This window comes from Mustela erminea, chromosome 7 (assembly GCF_009829155.1).
Source record: "Mustela erminea isolate mMusErm1 chromosome 7, mMusErm1.Pri, whole genome shotgun sequence".
Lineage (NCBI taxonomy): Eukaryota > Metazoa > Chordata > Mammalia > Carnivora > Mustelidae > Mustela > Mustela erminea.
In genome coordinates this window covers 49,647,782-49,664,980 of record NC_045620.1, presented here as the reverse complement: position 1 = coordinate 49,664,980, position 17,199 = coordinate 49,647,782, and the positions used below count along the sequence as shown (strand labels likewise).

The window sequence follows — 17,199 nt, the reverse complement described above, 5'->3', positions numbered from 1 at the left end:
CCCTGCAGAAACGGGTGGCATCTGCATTGCGCCACGGCCCTCAGAAGAAGGAGCAGAGATCCTCCCTGGCATGGCAATGAGGCCCTTTTTTGGCATTGTCCCAGTGCTCATGGACGAGAAGGTAAGGCCTGGTGAAGGCATCCCCTTCTGTGTGCTTGCCCTGTTGAGCTCCTGGTGCTCCTGTATGCCTTCCTGGCCTCCCCTGCCCACTATTTCATGTTACACAGGCCCAGCTCTGGTGGGTGGCAGAAGGGTGAGTGTTCACTGCAGCGTCTCCTCCAGGACATACACTTGAAATCCCTGCGTAGAGTGAGCCCTCGTCCTCCTGGACCTCCATCTCAGGCTGGATTCTTGCAGAGGAGAAGGGCAGTTCCTTTTGGGGCACGCTTGTCATTTTTCACATTCCTGTTTTCACGTATTTCTCTGGTACTTCCATCTGTCATTTCTCAGAAGAACATTATTAATTGTTTGCTTCTCAAGCAGAATCTTCGCGTTCTCTCATACATGGGTCTCTGGGTCCACAGGGAGAGGTCGTGGAGGGTGGTAATGTCTCTGGGGCTCTGTGCCTGTCCCAGGCCTGGCCAGGCATGGCAAGAACCATCTATGGAAACCACAAGAGATTCATGGAGGCCTACTTCAAGCCTTACCCAGGTGAGCCAGCTAAAATGGATTGTATCATGCATTTCTCCACACCTTGGGGATCATAGGCTCAGAAGATGTCTTTAAGGTAATGATGACTGAGTGTAGTGCGGTAACACTTTGGAGTTGGAGTCCTGCCCCTCCCCCTCAGCTTTCTGAGCCTCCTGGTCTCTGGAGTGGGCAGCGTCCCTGGGGTTTAAGTGGGGCTGCATGCAGAGCCTGAAGCACCCACCCCTTGGTGTGCACACCACACCTTAGGCTACTAGGAAGGAAGAATGAAGAAACCACTCCAGAAAACTGGCCTGATGTCTAACTGCAAGTTTTCTTCTGGCTTACTTTTCATTTTTTTCCTAGTTTGCTTTATGTCATTGGGCTGGAAGGTTATATACACATTGTGCCTGTTGGAACCCTTCATTTTCATTCTCAAGTTTGTGAATGAGCCTCACTTTGGGGACTGCTTGGGTGTGCTCTTTGCTTATCATCTACTCCTCAGATGTTTGCAGCTGTGATGTGGTCAGAACTCTGCCGATTCGGAGCCACTGCCCTTTCTCTAGCACACAGCCAGATGGTACCAACTAGAAAAGTGTCTCTGCAAGGGGTTGGCAGAAGGGTGGAGAGGCAGGAAGTCAACAGAGCTGGGGTTTTGCAGATTTCTTCCATAGAGTGAGGTCAAGATGTCTGTCTTGCTGTGTCCCTCATGTATGGATGGGAGCCCTGCTCGGTCCTGGTTCAGAGGTATTGCTGCTGAATACCTCTGCATACCTCTGAATACCACTGCACCCCACTGTGGTGCAGGCCACTACTTCACTGGTGATGGGGCGTACCGGACAGAAGGTGGCTACTACCAGATCACAGGGCGGATGGACGACGTCATCAACATCAGCGGCCACAGGCTGGGGACTGCAGAGATCGAGGACGCGATGGTGAGCACAGTTGGGCCTCCTTTGCTTGGGTAGCTCCGGGAGGCCTTGGATTGACCTATGTGCTAACTCAGGCAGCTGGTTCATCTGCATGTTTTGTTTTGTGTTCTAAATAGGCTAACCATCCTGCTGTGCCAGAGACCGCTGTCATTGGCTATCCCCATGACATCAAAGGAGAAGGTGAGTGCCCACCGAAGGTGCTCCTCATTCCTGGTCTCACACACACTGTGGCACTTTGTAAAAGGAACGGACTCTGGGAATGGGTGGTCGGGGTTTTGTATGCATCAAGCTGTTGCTTTCTTCTGTCCCAGGTAGAGACTTTTGGTGAGGATACTTGATAGCATGTATGTTAGACAAGGGTCCGATTTCTGAAATGTCTTAGTTCTGCTGTCCTTTAAGGGCACACATCCACAGGAGCTAGGACCTAGTGGGCCCCTGCTGATCTTGGGAGTTTCCTCCTCTGTCCACGTGTGCATGGCAGCTCATTTTATGGAGGGTGCCCATGAAATACACAGTCCTGCTCACAGCATCTCCTTGCACGTGCTCGGGCACAGTGCCCCAGGCAGCTGCTATGGGGGCTGGCAGACAAGACAGACCCTGGTGTGGGCCCTTGTACAGCTCTGGGATTCTTTTTGGAAGAATCTAACCTGTGGTTCCCACTGCAGCTACTGAATGATAACCAGAATAGTCTTTATTTGAAGACACCCCTTATTCTAAAGTCTCCCAGTGTCTAAGTGGGTGGGTCTGGGCAGGGTCAGGGTCACCTGAGTATTGTAATGCCCAGTGCATGGTGGTCACACTCACTTGGCCTGGTGTGACCTGGATGCTTGCTGACTATATGCCACACTGCTGGGCAGGCCATCCTACACTGCCTGGCCAAGCACCCTGGCACTCTTGCCCACTTGCTGTCAGGGGCATCCTCTGTTTCAGCATGCCGTGGGGTCATCAGCCTTCCCGCCACATTTGTGTGCTACAGTTCCATTAACTACTCAAACACCTTATCTAAATTGACCCACTGTAAAATTTAATATTCATGTAAACACTTTTTAAAAGACGACTTTATTTACTTATCAGAGAGACAGAGGGAAAGAGGGAAGAAAAGAGAAAGAGATTGAGAGCACAAGTAGGGGGAGTGACAGGCAATGGGAGAAGCAGGCTCCCTGCTGAGCAAGGGGCCCAATGCAGGACTTGATCCCAGAATCTTGGGATCATGACCTGGGCAGAAGGCAGACACTTAAGAGATTGACCCACCCAGGCGTCCTCTTTGAACACTTGAAAACTCATTTTTCACTTTCCCTGGGAAGCATATGTCCATGAGGCTGGCTTCTTCCTTAGCAGGAGACTGGAATGCATGAGAGCAGTCAGGGGTAGGAGGGAAAGGAGGGAGGGGATAGAAACAGGTCCTCTCATGTGAGACTCAGAGGCCTTGGGTCAGCTTGCATCCCCATTAACAGAAGCCACAGCCCAAGTCACCCTGGGATCAGTAGGCCTTCTACTACCCATCAGGCTGCTGGGGAGAATGTCTGTATCATGCTTATGATGATACACATTTTTCTGATTTCTGACGCATTTGAGTACCTATGCATTCATAATACACGAACAACAGCAATATCTATTGGTTACCTCTTTATTCCCACTCCCTATGTTTGCACGTGGTCTGGCTGACGAGAGTTCCTGATCCGGTCTTGTCTGATTAGGACCCAGACTTGGCGAGGAACAGAAGTCCCTGACTCACAGAGCTTACACGCTGGAGGGTCAAGGTGTGGAGGGGAGAGACAGACAATAGGGAGTAAACACAAGCAATGAGGAAACTACATAATAGGTTAGGTGGTGTGTGCCATGGGGAGAATTAATTAAGATGGGATTGGATTGGTGCAGGTATACACAGGCTGAATGTATGCAGGCACTTCATGTATGCAAGGGGCACTGCAGGTCCTTGAGGGAAGATAGACTGTTCACAGTGCTGCTGGGATGGCTCATGTGGAGAAACAATGGAATTCAATCTCTGTGTCTCACATATGCAAGATTATCCCAGGTGGATTGAAAAGAAATGTAGAGTCCTGTGAGAACCACTGTTAATCCTTTCTGGAACATGGTAGGCTATTGACAAATGAAACCTAGTGTTTCTGGTAAAATATGGGTTGGTCAGCACCGCCCAGCCAAGCTTCCAGCCAGGATGGAGCTCGCTGTCCAGGACAGTAGCTACAAGCTACAGATGGCCCATGCCACCCAGGAACTACATGTTAACCTTAATTTCATTTACATTTAAATAGCTACTGTGGCTAGGGCCCACCATTTTGGACACATACCCAAAGTGGCACGTGCTATGTTCTCATGCACCATGTCAAAGGATTGGGTAGTACGTCTCCTGTGAACCCACATTATGGGCTACTTCACAGGCACAAGTGTAGCAGGAGAGGTTAAGTCACACCTCCAAGGTGACATCCCCTTCCAGTCAACACCAGAGCTGAAGGGAGCTCTCATCTACATGTTGACTTCACTGGGCTGCTCATAAGAGCTCTTAGAATCGCTTCCACTTTGAGAAGAAAAAAAAGAATCGCTTTCCACTTTGGATGAAATGGAAATGCATCTTTAGGGCTAAAGGAAGAGGCTGTTACGGGTCACCAATACATGATTTATAGTTCCTTAAGATATATGATGACTTGTGTACAATGCTCTGCCTTGGGAGATGGTTCATGGTTGAACACACCCCAAACCTTTGACTCCTTTCAGTTGCATTTGCCTTCATCGTGTTGAAGGATGACACAGGTGACACAGACGCCGTGTTGAAGGAGCTCAGATCTGCAGTGGCCACCAAGATCGCCAAGTACGCCGTGCCCGATCAGATTCTGGTGAGTGGCACCTGGCCCTCTGGTGCACTGGCACTGTGTTGTAAGCCTCCTTCTCTACTCCCACAAGTAACAGCCAACAGTGAGCCCTTCCATCAGCAGCAAAATGGAGGTTAGCCTGGGAAACAGGTGGGGAAGGTGAGTTGCTGCATCCTCAGAGAGCGGGTGAGGCCAGAAGACCTCACAGCCAATGTTTACAAAGCTCACCTGTCCACAGGATCATGCTGGGGAGGATTAGGTGCTCTCTTACTCTGGCATGTGGAGGCCAATTATAGGAGCAGGGCTGGGTGGCGAAGAAAATCAGAGATTTTACTTATGTATCTTTTACATGTTTTTGTTTAAATTCCATTTAGTTAACATACAGTGTAATATTAGTTTCTGATGTACAATGTAGTGATTAGACACTTCCATACATCACCTGGTACTCCCCATAACCAGTACACTCCTTAATAACCCACCCCTGCCCACCTCCCCTCTGGTAACCATTAGTATGTTCTCTATAATTAAGTCTGTTTCTTGGTTCACATCTCTCTCTGTCTTTCCCCTTTTGCTCATATATTTTGTTTCTTAAATTCCACATATGATTGAAATCATATTGTATTTGTCTTTCTCTGAGTTATTTTTGCTTAGCACTATTCTCTGGCTCCATCCATATTGTTGTCAGTGGTAAGATTTCATTCTTTTTTATGGCTGGGTAGTACTCCATTGGATGGATGGATGGATGGATGGATGGACAGACAGATGGATGGATATCACATCTTCTTTATCCGTTCATCAGTCAATGGACACTTGGGCTCCTTCCATAGTTTGGCTATTGTAGATAATGCTGCTACAAATATCAGGGTACATGTACCCCTTCAAATTAGTGTTTTTGGATTCTTTGTGTAAATACCTACTAGTGTGACTGCTAGATTGTAGGGTTATTCTATTTTTAAATTTGAGGAGCCTTTATACAGTTTTCCAGAGTGGTTGTACCAGTTTGCATTCCCACCAACAGTATAAGAAGGTGCCCCTTTCTCCACATCCTTGCCAACATCTGTTGTTTCGTGAGTTGTTGAGGTAAGCCATTCTGACAGGTATAGGTGATACCTCATTGTAGTGTTGATTTGTATTTCCCTGATGATGAGTGGTGTCAAACATCTTTTCATGTATCTATTGGCCATCTGTATTGTCTTCTTTGCAAAAATGTCTGTTCATGTCTTCTGTCCATTTTTTAAATTGGATTGTTTTCTGGGTGTTGAATTTGATAAGCTCTTTATAAATTTTGGATACTAACACTTTATCAGGTATGTCATTTGTGAAACATCTCCCATTCAGTAGGTTGCCTTTTTTTTCCAACTGGAAACAAGTAATATTATTTAAAACAAATAATAAACAGCATATAGAACATGAAAAGATAAAATAAGAGTTAATATGTACCAGAGAGAAAGAATATATGGGGCAGGGGATGACACATTCTAGGGGGGCATTGGGGTCAGGCTCTCCCTGGTACAAAAGTTTTTATTTTGATGAAGTCCAAATAGTTTATTTTTGCTTTTCTTTTCTTTGCCTCAGGAGACCTATCTAGAAAGAAGTTCTATGGCTTATGTCAAAGAGGTTACTCTCTGTGTTCTCCTCTTGGATTTTTATGGTTTCAAGACTCATATTTAGGTCTTTAATCCATTTTGAATTTATTTTTGTGTGTAGTGTAAGAAGGTGATCCAGTTTCATTCTTTTGCATGTTGCTGTCCAGTTTTTCCCAATACCATTTGTTGCAGAGTTGGTGGTCTTCTTCTCATTGGTTATTCTTTCCTACTTTGTTCAAGATTCATTGACCATATAGTTGTGGGTCATTTTTGGGTTCTCAATTCATCTTTGTGTTTATTTTTGTGCCAGTACCATACTGTTTTGATCACTACAGCTTTATAATATAAGTTGAGGCCTGGAATTGTGATGCTTCCAGCTTTGCTTTTCTGTTTCAAGGTTTCTTTGGATATTTGGGGGTCTTTTGTGGTTACGTATAAATTTTAGAATTGTTTGTTCTAGTTCCTGTGAAAAATGCTATTGTATTTTCACAGGAATTGCATTAAGTGTGTAGTTGGTTGGGTAGTTTAGACATTTTAACAATATTTGCTCTTCCAATCCTTGAGCATGGAATATATTTCCATTTCTTTGTGTCATCTGCAGCTTCTTTCATCAGTGTTTTATAGTTTTCACAGTACACATCTTCAAACCTTTTTGGTTAGGTTTATTCCTAGATATCTTTCTGGTTTTGGTGCAGTAGTAAATGCAATTGATTCTTTAATTTCTCTTTCTGCTGCTTCATTATTGATGTATATAAATGAAACAGATTTCTGTATTTTGATTTTGTATTCTGTGACTACTGAATTCATTTATCAGTTCTTGCAGTTTTTTGTTGGAGTCTTTTGGGTTTTCTACATAGAGTATCATGTCATCTGCAAATAGTGAAAATTTTATTTCCTCCTTGCTGATTTGAATGCCTTTTATTTGTTTTTGTTTGATTGCTATGGCTAGGACTTGTAGTACTATGTTGAGTAACACTGGTGAGAATGGACATCCCTGTCTTGTTCTTGGCTGTAAAGGAAAAGCTCTTAGTTTTTCCCCACTGAGGATGATATTAGCTGTGAGTTTTTTGGGGGGGGCCTTTATAGTGTTGAGGTCTGTTCCCTCTAACCCTACTTTGTTGAGGGTTTTTTATCATGAATGTACTGTATTTTGTCAGATACTCTTTCTATACCTATTGAAATCATGTTTTTTATCCTTTCTTTTATTAATATGGTATATCACATTGATTTGAAAATATTATACCACCCTTGCAACATAGGAATAAATCCTACTTGATAATGGTGAATGATTTTTTAAATGTATTGTTTGCTAGTTTTTTATTGAGAATTTTTACATCTATGTTCACCAGGCATATTGACCTTTAGTTCTCTTTTTTAGTAGAGTTCTTTTTTCTCTTTGGATTTAATAAAGTTTTATTTTCCAAAATGTACAGTTGGTGGGATCTGTTCATGCATGTTTACCAGCAGCAGGGGCATCTCTACCCTTGGTATTTCTGGTGTAAATTACTTGAGTTCTGTGCTTTGAAACAAGATTTTAATGAGTCCTTTACTAAGGATCCCCCGAACAACTGCCCTGGCCAGGAAACCTTGAATCTTCAGTCTCCCAAAGACAACAGCAGGAGTTATAAGCTTATAGTTGGGAACTTGCTTATAGAGATTGTCATATGTCACTTTTTCAAGCAAGACCAGGTTATTGAGCTTGTCCCAAACTTTGTCTTTGGACCCCTTTTTTCTGGCCTCACTTCTGGATTTGCTCAATCGGTCTTTATCTTTTTTGGCTGACATCCCAGCATCTTTCTTCTTCTTGTCCTTGGGCAGCATGGTAAAGCTCAGAAAACAGCAGCCACACTGCAGCCTGGCTAAAATGTCAGACAGTAAGTTTAGTGGAATCTTTACCTGGTTTTGGAAGTTTTCCTTCCTTTTATATTTTATGGAATGATTTGGGAAGAATAGGTATGAACTCTTCTTTAAATGTTTGGTAGAATTTGCCTGTAAAGCTGTCTGGGCCTTGACTTTTGTTTGTTGAGAGATTTTTTTGTTACAGACTCAATTCTTTGCTGGTGACCAGTCTGTTTAAGTTTTCTATTTTTCCTGCTTCAATTTTGGTAATTTATATGTTTCTAGAAATTTATCCTTTTATTCTGCTTGTCCAATTTGTTGGCATATAGCTTTCCATGATATTATAATATTGTTTTCTTTCTGTGGTGTTCGTTGTTATTTCTCCTCTATCATTTGTGATTTTATTTGGGTCCTTTGTCTTTTCTTTTTGGTTGGCCAGAAGTTTATCAGTTTTATTTTTTCAAAGAGACAGCTCTTGGTTTCATTGACCTCTCCTAGTGTTTTGTTTTGTTTTGTTTTTATTATGTTCAGTGAGATAACATATAGTACATCATTAATTTTTAATGTAGTATTCAACAATTAATTGGGTATAGCACCCAGTGCTCATCACCACACATGCTCTCCGTAGTACTCATCACCTGGTTAACCCAGCCCCTGAACCCTTCCTGTCTGAAACCCTGTTTGTGTTCTAGTATTTTTTTTAATTTTCTATATAATTTATTTTTCCTGTGATCTTTACTATTTCCTTCCTTTTGCTAGATTTAGGCTTCATTTGTTGTTCTTTCTTTAGCTTCTTTGGGTTTAAAGTTAGGTTGTTTATTTGAGAATTTTGTTTCTTTTTTTTTAAAGGTTTTATTTATTGATTGATTGATTTATAATTTTTTTTTATTTTCAGCATAACAGTATTCATTATTTTTGCACCACACCCAGTGCTCCATGCAATCCATGCCCTCTATGATACCCACCACCTGGTACCCCGACCTCCCACCTCCTGCCCCTTCAAAACCCTCAGATTGTTTTTCAGAGTCTGTAGTCTCTCATGGTTCACCTCCCCTTCCAATTTCCCCCAACTCCCTTCTCCTCTCTATCTCCCCATGTCCTCCATGCTATTTGTTATGCTCCACAAATAAGTGAAACCATATGATTGACTCTCTCTGCTTGACTTATTTCACTCAGCATAATCTCTTCCAGTCCCGTCCATGTTGCTACAAAAGGAAGATGTGGTCCATATACACTATGGAGTATTATGCCTCCATCAGAAAGGACGAATACCCAACTTTTATTTATTTATTTGACAGAAAGAGATCACAGTTAGTCAGAGAGGCAGGCAGAGAGGTGGGGGGGGGGGGAAGCAGGCTCCCTGCTGAGCAGAGAGCCCGATGTGGGGCTGGATCCCAGCTGAAGGCAGAGGCTTTAACCCACTGAGCCACCCAGGCACCGGGGATTTTTGTTCTTAATGTAGGTCTGTATTGTTAGATACTTCCCTCTTAAGACTGCCTTTGCAGTATCCCAGAGGTTTTGTACTGTTGTGTTTTCATTTTCATTTGTTTCTATGTTTTATTTTTCCTTTGATTTCCTGGTTGACCCATTCATTGTTTCATAGCATGCTGTTTAATTTCCATGTATCAGTGATTTTTCCAAAGTTTTTCTTGTGGTTGATCTCTCATAGAGTTATGATTTACAAAAAAATGTGCATTGTATGATTTCAGTTTTTTGTGTTTGTTGAGGCCTGTTTTGTGACCTAATAGGTGATCTATTCTGGAGAATGTTTCATGTTCACTTGAAAAGAATGTGGGGGCACCTGGGTGGCTCAGTGGGTTTAGCCTCTGCCTTCAGCTCAGGTCGTGATCTCAGGGTCTTGGGATCAAGCCCTGCATTGAGCTGTCTGCTCAGTGGGGAGCCTGTTTCCTCCTCTCTCTCTGCCTGCCTTTCTGCCTATTTATGATCTCTGTCAAATAAATAAATAAAATCTTTAAAAAAAAAGAAAAGAATGTGTATTCTGCTATTTTAGGATGGAATGTTCTGAATGTATCTGTTAAGTCCCTCTGGTCTAGTGTGTCATTCAAATCCACTATTCCATTATTGATTTTCTGTTTAGATGATCTATCTATTGGTGTATGTGGGATGTTAAAGTCACCTACTATTATTGTATTGTTATCAATTAGGTCCTTTATCTTTGTTATTTTTTAATAAATACTTGGGTGCTTCCCTGTTGTGGATGTAAGTATTTACAATTGTTTATCTTCTTATTGGAAATCCCCTTTATGCTCATATAGTGTTCTTCTTTGTCTCTTGTTACAATCTTTGTTTGTCCAAGATAAGTATTTTGTCCAAGATAAGTATTACTAGATGTTTCTTCACCCCCTCACTTTCAATCTGCAAGTGTCTTTAAGTCTAGAATGAGTCTCTTATTAGCAGCATATAGATAGATCTCTTTTTTTATCCATTTTGGCACCATGCACGTTTTGATTGGAGTGTTTGGTCTGTTTAAAATCAGAGTAATTATTATTGCTTTCATTTATTTATTTGAGAGAGAGAGAGAACATGCAGGAGTGGGGGGAGGGGCAGAGGAAGAGAGAGAAGCAGACTCTCTGCTGAGCAGGGAGCCTAAAGCAGGGCTCAGTCCCAGAACCCTGAGCTCGTGACCTGAGGCCAAGGCAGATGCTTAACTGACTGAGCCACCCAGGTGCCGCGATTCAGAGTAATTATTGATAGACACATATTTATTGCCATTTTATTACTTGTTTTGTCATTGTGTCTAGAGATTTTCTCTGATCATTTTTTGTCTTTGTCACATTTGGTTTCTCCTTTGTGCTCAAAGAGTCCCTTTTAAAGTTAAAAATAGTACTACCCTACAATCCAGCAATTGCACTACTATGTATTTATCCAAATGATACAAACATAGTGATTTGAAGGGGCACATGCACTGCAATGTTTATGGCAGCAGTGTCCACAACAGCCAAACTATGGAAAGAGCCCAGGTGTTCATCAATAGATGAATGGATAAAGAAGTGGTGTGTATGTACACACACACATCCACACACACACTGGAATATTACTCATCCATCAAAAAGAATGAAATCTTGCCATTTGCAGTGATGTTGATGGAACTGGAGGGTACTATGCTAAGCAAAAAAGGTCAGTCAAATAAAGACAAACACCACATGATTTCACTTATATGTGCCATTTAAGAAACAAAACAGAGAAACTTAGTGGAAAGGAAAGAAAAAATATAAAATGAAGGTAGAGGGGGAAGAAAACTATAAGAGATACTGATCTCTAGGAAACAAACTGAGGGTTGCTGGAGGGGAGGTGGGTAGGGGGAATGTGTAACGGAGTGATGGGCATTTAGGAGGGCACTTGATGTAGTAAGCACTGCTGTTATATGCAACTGATGAATCACGAAATTCTACCTTGGTATAACTAATGATACAGTATATGTTAACCAAATTAAATTTAATAAAGAATTTTTAAAAAGAGTCCCTTTTAATATTTCTTGCAGGGTGGGTTTAGTGGTCACAAACTCCTTTAGTTTTTGTCTGGGAAACTCTTTATATCTTATTCTGTTCTAAGTCACAGCCTTCCTGGATAGAGTATTGTTAGCTGCAGATTGTTCCATTCAGCACTTTGAATATATATACATACATCTATATATGTATCTGTATGTCTATATATAGATATATGAATACACACACACACACGGTTTCCGAACACATCTGGTTTCCGAACACATCTGGCGTCAGTGCAGAAAACACGCCACACCCCTATCTGAGGGAGTCTATGTTGGGAGTCAGGTCTGGGGAAGAGTGGGGCCACCTTTCCAGTCCCATTAGGTTTCCACTCCTTTATTAACATTTTCCCCACAGTCTTCGTTGGTTCAGAGCAGATCCGTGGAGGTAGGAGTGGCCCCGGGCTCATCTGGTATTACACAAATTCAAGCTGTTGGCCTGGAACAGAGTTTCAGGGAGACCTGAACTCCCATAGGTGAACTCACCCCTCTCAAAGATGGATTACTGTTAAATAAGTTCAAAACACAGCTCTTAGCATATTCCTGTTGACATTAAGGGGGTCATGATTGTTTGAAAATGTTAAATGCTAAATTTTCAAACACTGAACAAGACAACATTTTCTCTATAGTAGCTCTTACCTCTTAACGTCAGCAAAAAGCAACCTTGGCCTGGGCCAGTGGATGGAGACCAGTTGCCATGGCATATGCATGGTTCTGTTGCTACTGGGGACCTGTCAGTAATATAGCAAATGGGAGACAGAGGTATTGTCAGTGAGGCAGACGTGAGTATGGGCAGACCCTGCCTGAAGAAGGGCTTCAGCAAAACCCCTAACATATGGTTGATCCTGACCTTTGGGTTGATATTAATTTATGTCCAGACTGTGGGAAGAAAAAAAAAGAGAACACAGGCCTTCGTGTTCTCTAGGTTTGTTCTGGCAGCTCAGTCATTCATTCCTGAGTCCCTAGTGAGCGTGTCATCCCTGGGGCAGAACCTTTCCTATCCCAACACAATTGGATACTGTTGGGAGTCTGGGTGCCACCCAAACTTGAATGCTGTACCTCTTCCTTGCCAGGTAGTGAAGCGTCTTCCAAAAACTCGGTCTGGAAAAGTCATGCGGAGGCTCCTGAGGAAGATAATCACAGGCAGAAGTCAGGATCTGGGGGACACGACCACCCTGGAGGACCCCAGTGTCATCACAGAAATTCTGAGTGCTTACCAGAAGTACAAAGACAAGCAAGCTGCCTCTCAGTGATGACCTCTAATCAAGACCCAGTGCCTATACCCTTAACTGTCCTTCCAGAATGTAGTTCTCAGATTTGCTCATTTCCTGCTGTCTCAGAAGCAGTCCTCTCCCAGAGCATAACCCATACTGCCCCCGTGTGAAGTCTGTGCTAAGCCCTGCCTTCTTACTGCTGAGAACCTATGAAGAGGTACTATGAGACATGCTTAGCTTTTGTTTCCCCTTGTCCTGGATTTGGTTTCCTGGAATGAAAATCACTGTCATCTCCATTTCTGTGTACCTCCTGGCAGCACAGGAAGAGGAAAAGCCTGGTAACATGTGCCTGCTCAGATGACTGAGAACTAGAAGCAATCATGTTTTTTTCCCCAGATGCTTCTAGATACAAAAGGCAGAAATTTTATTTTTGTACTTTTATATTTTGGAAGAATGTACAAATACACACATGTAGTATGTGGATTTACATGCACATGCTCTTTGTAACATTTAGAATTGTGAGAATCTTTTGTTCCTCTGCTTATGAAAAAATATGAAGATGGTCAGAGGGTACATTTTTAATGTTTGGCATATTGGGGAATCCATATTGGCAATGTTTATACCTCTGTCTAAATATAGCTATCTTGAGAACTTTCAAGCTTGTAGCATCCTTTTTTTGTGGGGGGTATATATTTCTATTTCCCTTGGTTTATGTATAATAAAATCTAACTCTTAAAATTGATGGTATGAATGTGCTGATTTTAGTTCTAGAACCATTCATGTATTGTTTCTCTAAGCTGTGAAGTGGAAAGTTTTCCCTTTCCACCTTGGATGCCTCTTGGTAGGAAGTTAACATGCCCCAAATATGTGGGATGTTCAGGGAGGGAAGCCAATGAAAACTCAGGTGACTCCTCATTACGGCACTAATTTGGCTAGATATGGATCCTTGAAAACTGCCCATCCTTTTTTCTGTGGTTGGTATGTTCCAAGGATGAGACTTGTAACTCTGAAACAAGTCTCTCTCTCTCTTTTTTAAGTATGCCTTAAGTCATCTAACATTAACAAGATGGTATCAATCATTAGGTTGCAAATCATTACGTTGATTATTTATTAGCTAAGCATGCAGGGACCAATGGGATGGAGTACAGGTGACAGCAGCCTGCTGAGCTGGGTTCTTGGGAACAGGGAAAGGTTTTCCTTATCTATACCCCATGTTATATGGTGCCTTGCAGTTGTGTAGGTGTTCAAGGGGTGTCTGGGGTACTCAACACCTACTGTGGATCACAACCGTGCTTGCTTCTCTCTGATTAGATGTGTATGCCTGTGACACTAACAGGGTAGCCATTAGCTGTAGCCCGCAGATATACTGAGTGATAGTCCGTTCTCTGTTGCAAAGCAACAAGCAGTGCTTAGGAACAGAGACCTGTGGCATGTGCGGTGGCCCTGGTGGACTGTAGTTATGGCACTATTTATGAAATGGCTTAGATATAAACTTGGACAGTGACCAGCACAGTTCAAATAAAGTTTATTTTGTTCATTATCTTCTCTCTGTGGTGATATTTTTGATCAAATAATGCTATTGTTGTTGTTGAATATAATCCTAAAGACAAACTGGAAGGGGCCTATTAATTCCAAAGAGAACACTTAAAAAGCCATTTGAGAGGAAATCTATTACAGGGAAGAAATATAGACTAAGAGCTCACCTACCTCAGACTGTTATTTGGTAAACCTACTGGTGTCTAGATTGCTGTGCTATCCAATACACTAGTTCTACGTAGTTCTTTAGGTGTAAGTAAAAAATATATATAGAGAGAGAATAGAATGGAATAAAATAAAATGTTCTGTTCCACAGTGACAGTAACCACAGTTCACATGCTCAGTAGCCATGTGGCCAGTAGCTACCAGATTGGACAAGATGGACAACAACATTCCCACCATCGCACAAAGTTCTGGTGGTGGTTGCTGTTCTGGAACACCCAACAAGAATGAGGCAGCAAAAATGATCTCAGGGTCATAGACTGCCTCCATGAGCAGCACAGTCTTGCCCTGACTCGGGGTTATCCTTTCTCTAGATGTTGGGGGATGAGAAGAGTGGGCAGCTACAGTGAAAGAGGAGACATCAGTGGTGTGGAAACAGGGTTGGACTGGGATCCAGAGATAGCTAATCTCAGTGTTAAGGGTGTCTCCAGGACAGCATGACTGACAATAACCATAAATCCCAGAGGCAAATTCTATTCAGATTCAGAAGAAAAGCAGTATGTGATGTTGTTGAAGAATAGTTCTCATTTAGAGCAGCTAAAAGAAAAGTTGTGCTCAAAGGGAAAAATTCAACTATTCAACATAATTTCTAAAGGACAAATGTCCATATTAAATAAAATATAAAAAAAGAAATCACAGCTAACATTCATGACATAAGTGCACAGTATTTATCTAAAGAGAGGTCATGAGTTGGTTCAGGTGAATGCTCATCCCTGATTTACTCACCACAATGAGTTCATGGTGAAGAAAAGGGAGTATGAATTCTCATGCAGTTTCCCTTGCCTGACTGGAGAGAGGGCTGTGGAATTAACATGAGCTCTTGGTTGTTGTAGAGCTGACTTTGCACCCCCTGCATGGACCACCCTTGTCTGGCTCCACCCTTGATCCCCAAGCTCAAACCAAAGGTGTGGCCCCTTCCTGCAAGAGCTTTGAAGAATATCAACTGTATTTTATTTTTATTATCTTATTATTATTTCTTAAGGTGTTTTACTGTTGACCTCTGCGTAGCTCTGTGAACTGTTATTTTGGATTGGGTTAAGAAGCCAAAATCCAGGCCAAGAGGAAGCTTTCCTGGAGAGAGTGCTTTTGGAGGGTGTGGTGATGCCAAATAGAGTTGTAGTGACCTCTAACTGGAGTTCTGTAAGTTTTCCCTTCATCAGTTTGGAAATTTTGTTGTATAATATGAATAGAACAAATAAATACATAATTTCTGGGTCTGTGAATACCAGCTGTCTTTGGTTTTTGCAGTATTATTTTTTATTGACTTGTTTTTATTCATCCCACTTGGGCTCTGTAGGGTTAGATCTGTAGCTTGATATCCATCTTAATCAGTTTTGGAAATACCTCACTCATGACAGGAATCCATCAAAATCCTAAAGGAGAACACAGGCAGTAACCTCTTTGATGTTAGCCACAGTAACTTTTTTCAAGACACATCTCCAAAGGAAAGGAAACAAAAGCAAAAATGTACTTTTGGGACTTCATCAAGATCAAAAGCTTCTGCACAGCAAAGGAAACAGTCAACAAAACAAAGAGGCAACCCATGGAATGGGAGAAGATATTTGCAAATGACACTACAGACAAAGGGCTGATATCCAAGATCTATAAAGAACTCCTCAAACTCAACACCCAAAAAACAGATAATCACATCAAAAAATGGGCACAAGACATGAACAGACACTTCTCTAAAGAAGACATACAAATGGCTAGCAGACACATGAAAAATTTTCATCATGGGCCATCAGGGAAATTCAAATCAAAACCACTTTGAGATATGTCATTACACTGGTTAGAATGGTTAAGATTAATAAGACAGGAATCAACAAATGTTGGAGAGGATGTGGAGAAAGAGGCACACTCTTACACTGTTGGTGGGAATGCAAGTTGGTGCAGGCACTTTGGAAAACAGTGTGGAGATTCCTCAGAAAATTAAAAATAGAGCTACCCTATGACCCTCTAATTGCACTACTGGGTATTTACCCCAAAGATACAGATATAGTGAAAAGAAGGGCCATATGTACCCCAATGTTCTTAGCAGCAATGTCCACAATTGCCAAACTGTGGAAAGAACCAGATGCCCTTCAACAGAAGAATGGATAAAGAAGATGTGGTCCATATATACAATGAAATATTAGCCATCAGAAAGGATGAACATTCAACTTTTATATCAACATGGATGGGATTGGAGGAGATTATGCTGAGTGAAATAAGTCAAGCAGAGAAAGTCAATTATCATATGGTTTCACTTACTTGTGGAACATAAGGAATAATAGGGAGAACATTAAGAGAAGGAAAGAAAAAGTGAATTGGGGGGAAATTGGAGGGGGGGAGATGAACCATGAGAGACTGTGGATTCTGAGAAGCAAACTGAAGGTTTTAGAGGGGAGAGGGGTGGTGGAATGGGTGAGCCTGGTGATGGGTATTAAGGAGGGCAAGTATTGCATGGAGCACTAGATGTGGTACATAAACAATGAATCATGGAACACTGAAAAATAAAATAAAATTAAAAATAAATAAATTCAACAATAAAAAAAAGAAAAAGGAAATACCTCACTCATTGTCTCCTCAAATACAGTTTTCATCTATTTGGTCTCCTTTTTTGCAGATCCCGAACTTCCCATATGTTGGAACATCTCACCTTCTATTTTTTAGATCTCTTACTGCTTTTATCTCCTGTGTCCTGAAAGTAGAGCCTGAGATGAGGGCCTGCATGTGGGTGATTTACTTAGGAATGGGACTCTAAGGACAGTGCAAGCAAGTGTGGCATTGGGTCAACCAGCACTTTGAACCACTGCTCCCTTCACCAGGACTCAATAGGGAGGGATCTTAACCAGTGTGTCTATGACCCAGTTCAGAATGAGCTGTCTGAAACTCCACATGGCCTCTCAACTTTCTCCTCTGGAGTCT

The 17,199-nt window shown here is 42.1% G+C and overlaps 1 protein-coding gene across 2 annotated transcripts in view; it reads left to right on the top strand.

The window, feature by feature from the left end:
- Nucleotides 1-13,276, top strand: part of ACSS1 (acyl-CoA synthetase short chain family member 1) — a 61,936-nt gene extending 48,660 nt beyond the window's left edge. For both annotated transcript variants that reach the window (XM_032351593.1, XM_032351594.1), the window contains 6 exons: nucleotides 9-121; nucleotides 525-651; nucleotides 1,435-1,562; nucleotides 1,676-1,739; nucleotides 4,293-4,411; nucleotides 12,394-13,276. In XM_032351593.1, the coding sequence (XP_032207484.1) occupies nucleotides 9-121; nucleotides 525-651; nucleotides 1,435-1,562; nucleotides 1,676-1,739; nucleotides 4,293-4,411; nucleotides 12,394-12,573 (731 nt within the window). In that variant the 3' untranslated portion in view covers nucleotides 12,574-13,276. The remainder of the gene's footprint in view (nucleotides 1-8; nucleotides 122-524; nucleotides 652-1,434; nucleotides 1,563-1,675; nucleotides 1,740-4,292; nucleotides 4,412-12,393) is intronic.
- The last annotated feature ends 3,923 nt before the right edge of the window (nucleotides 13,277-17,199 follow it).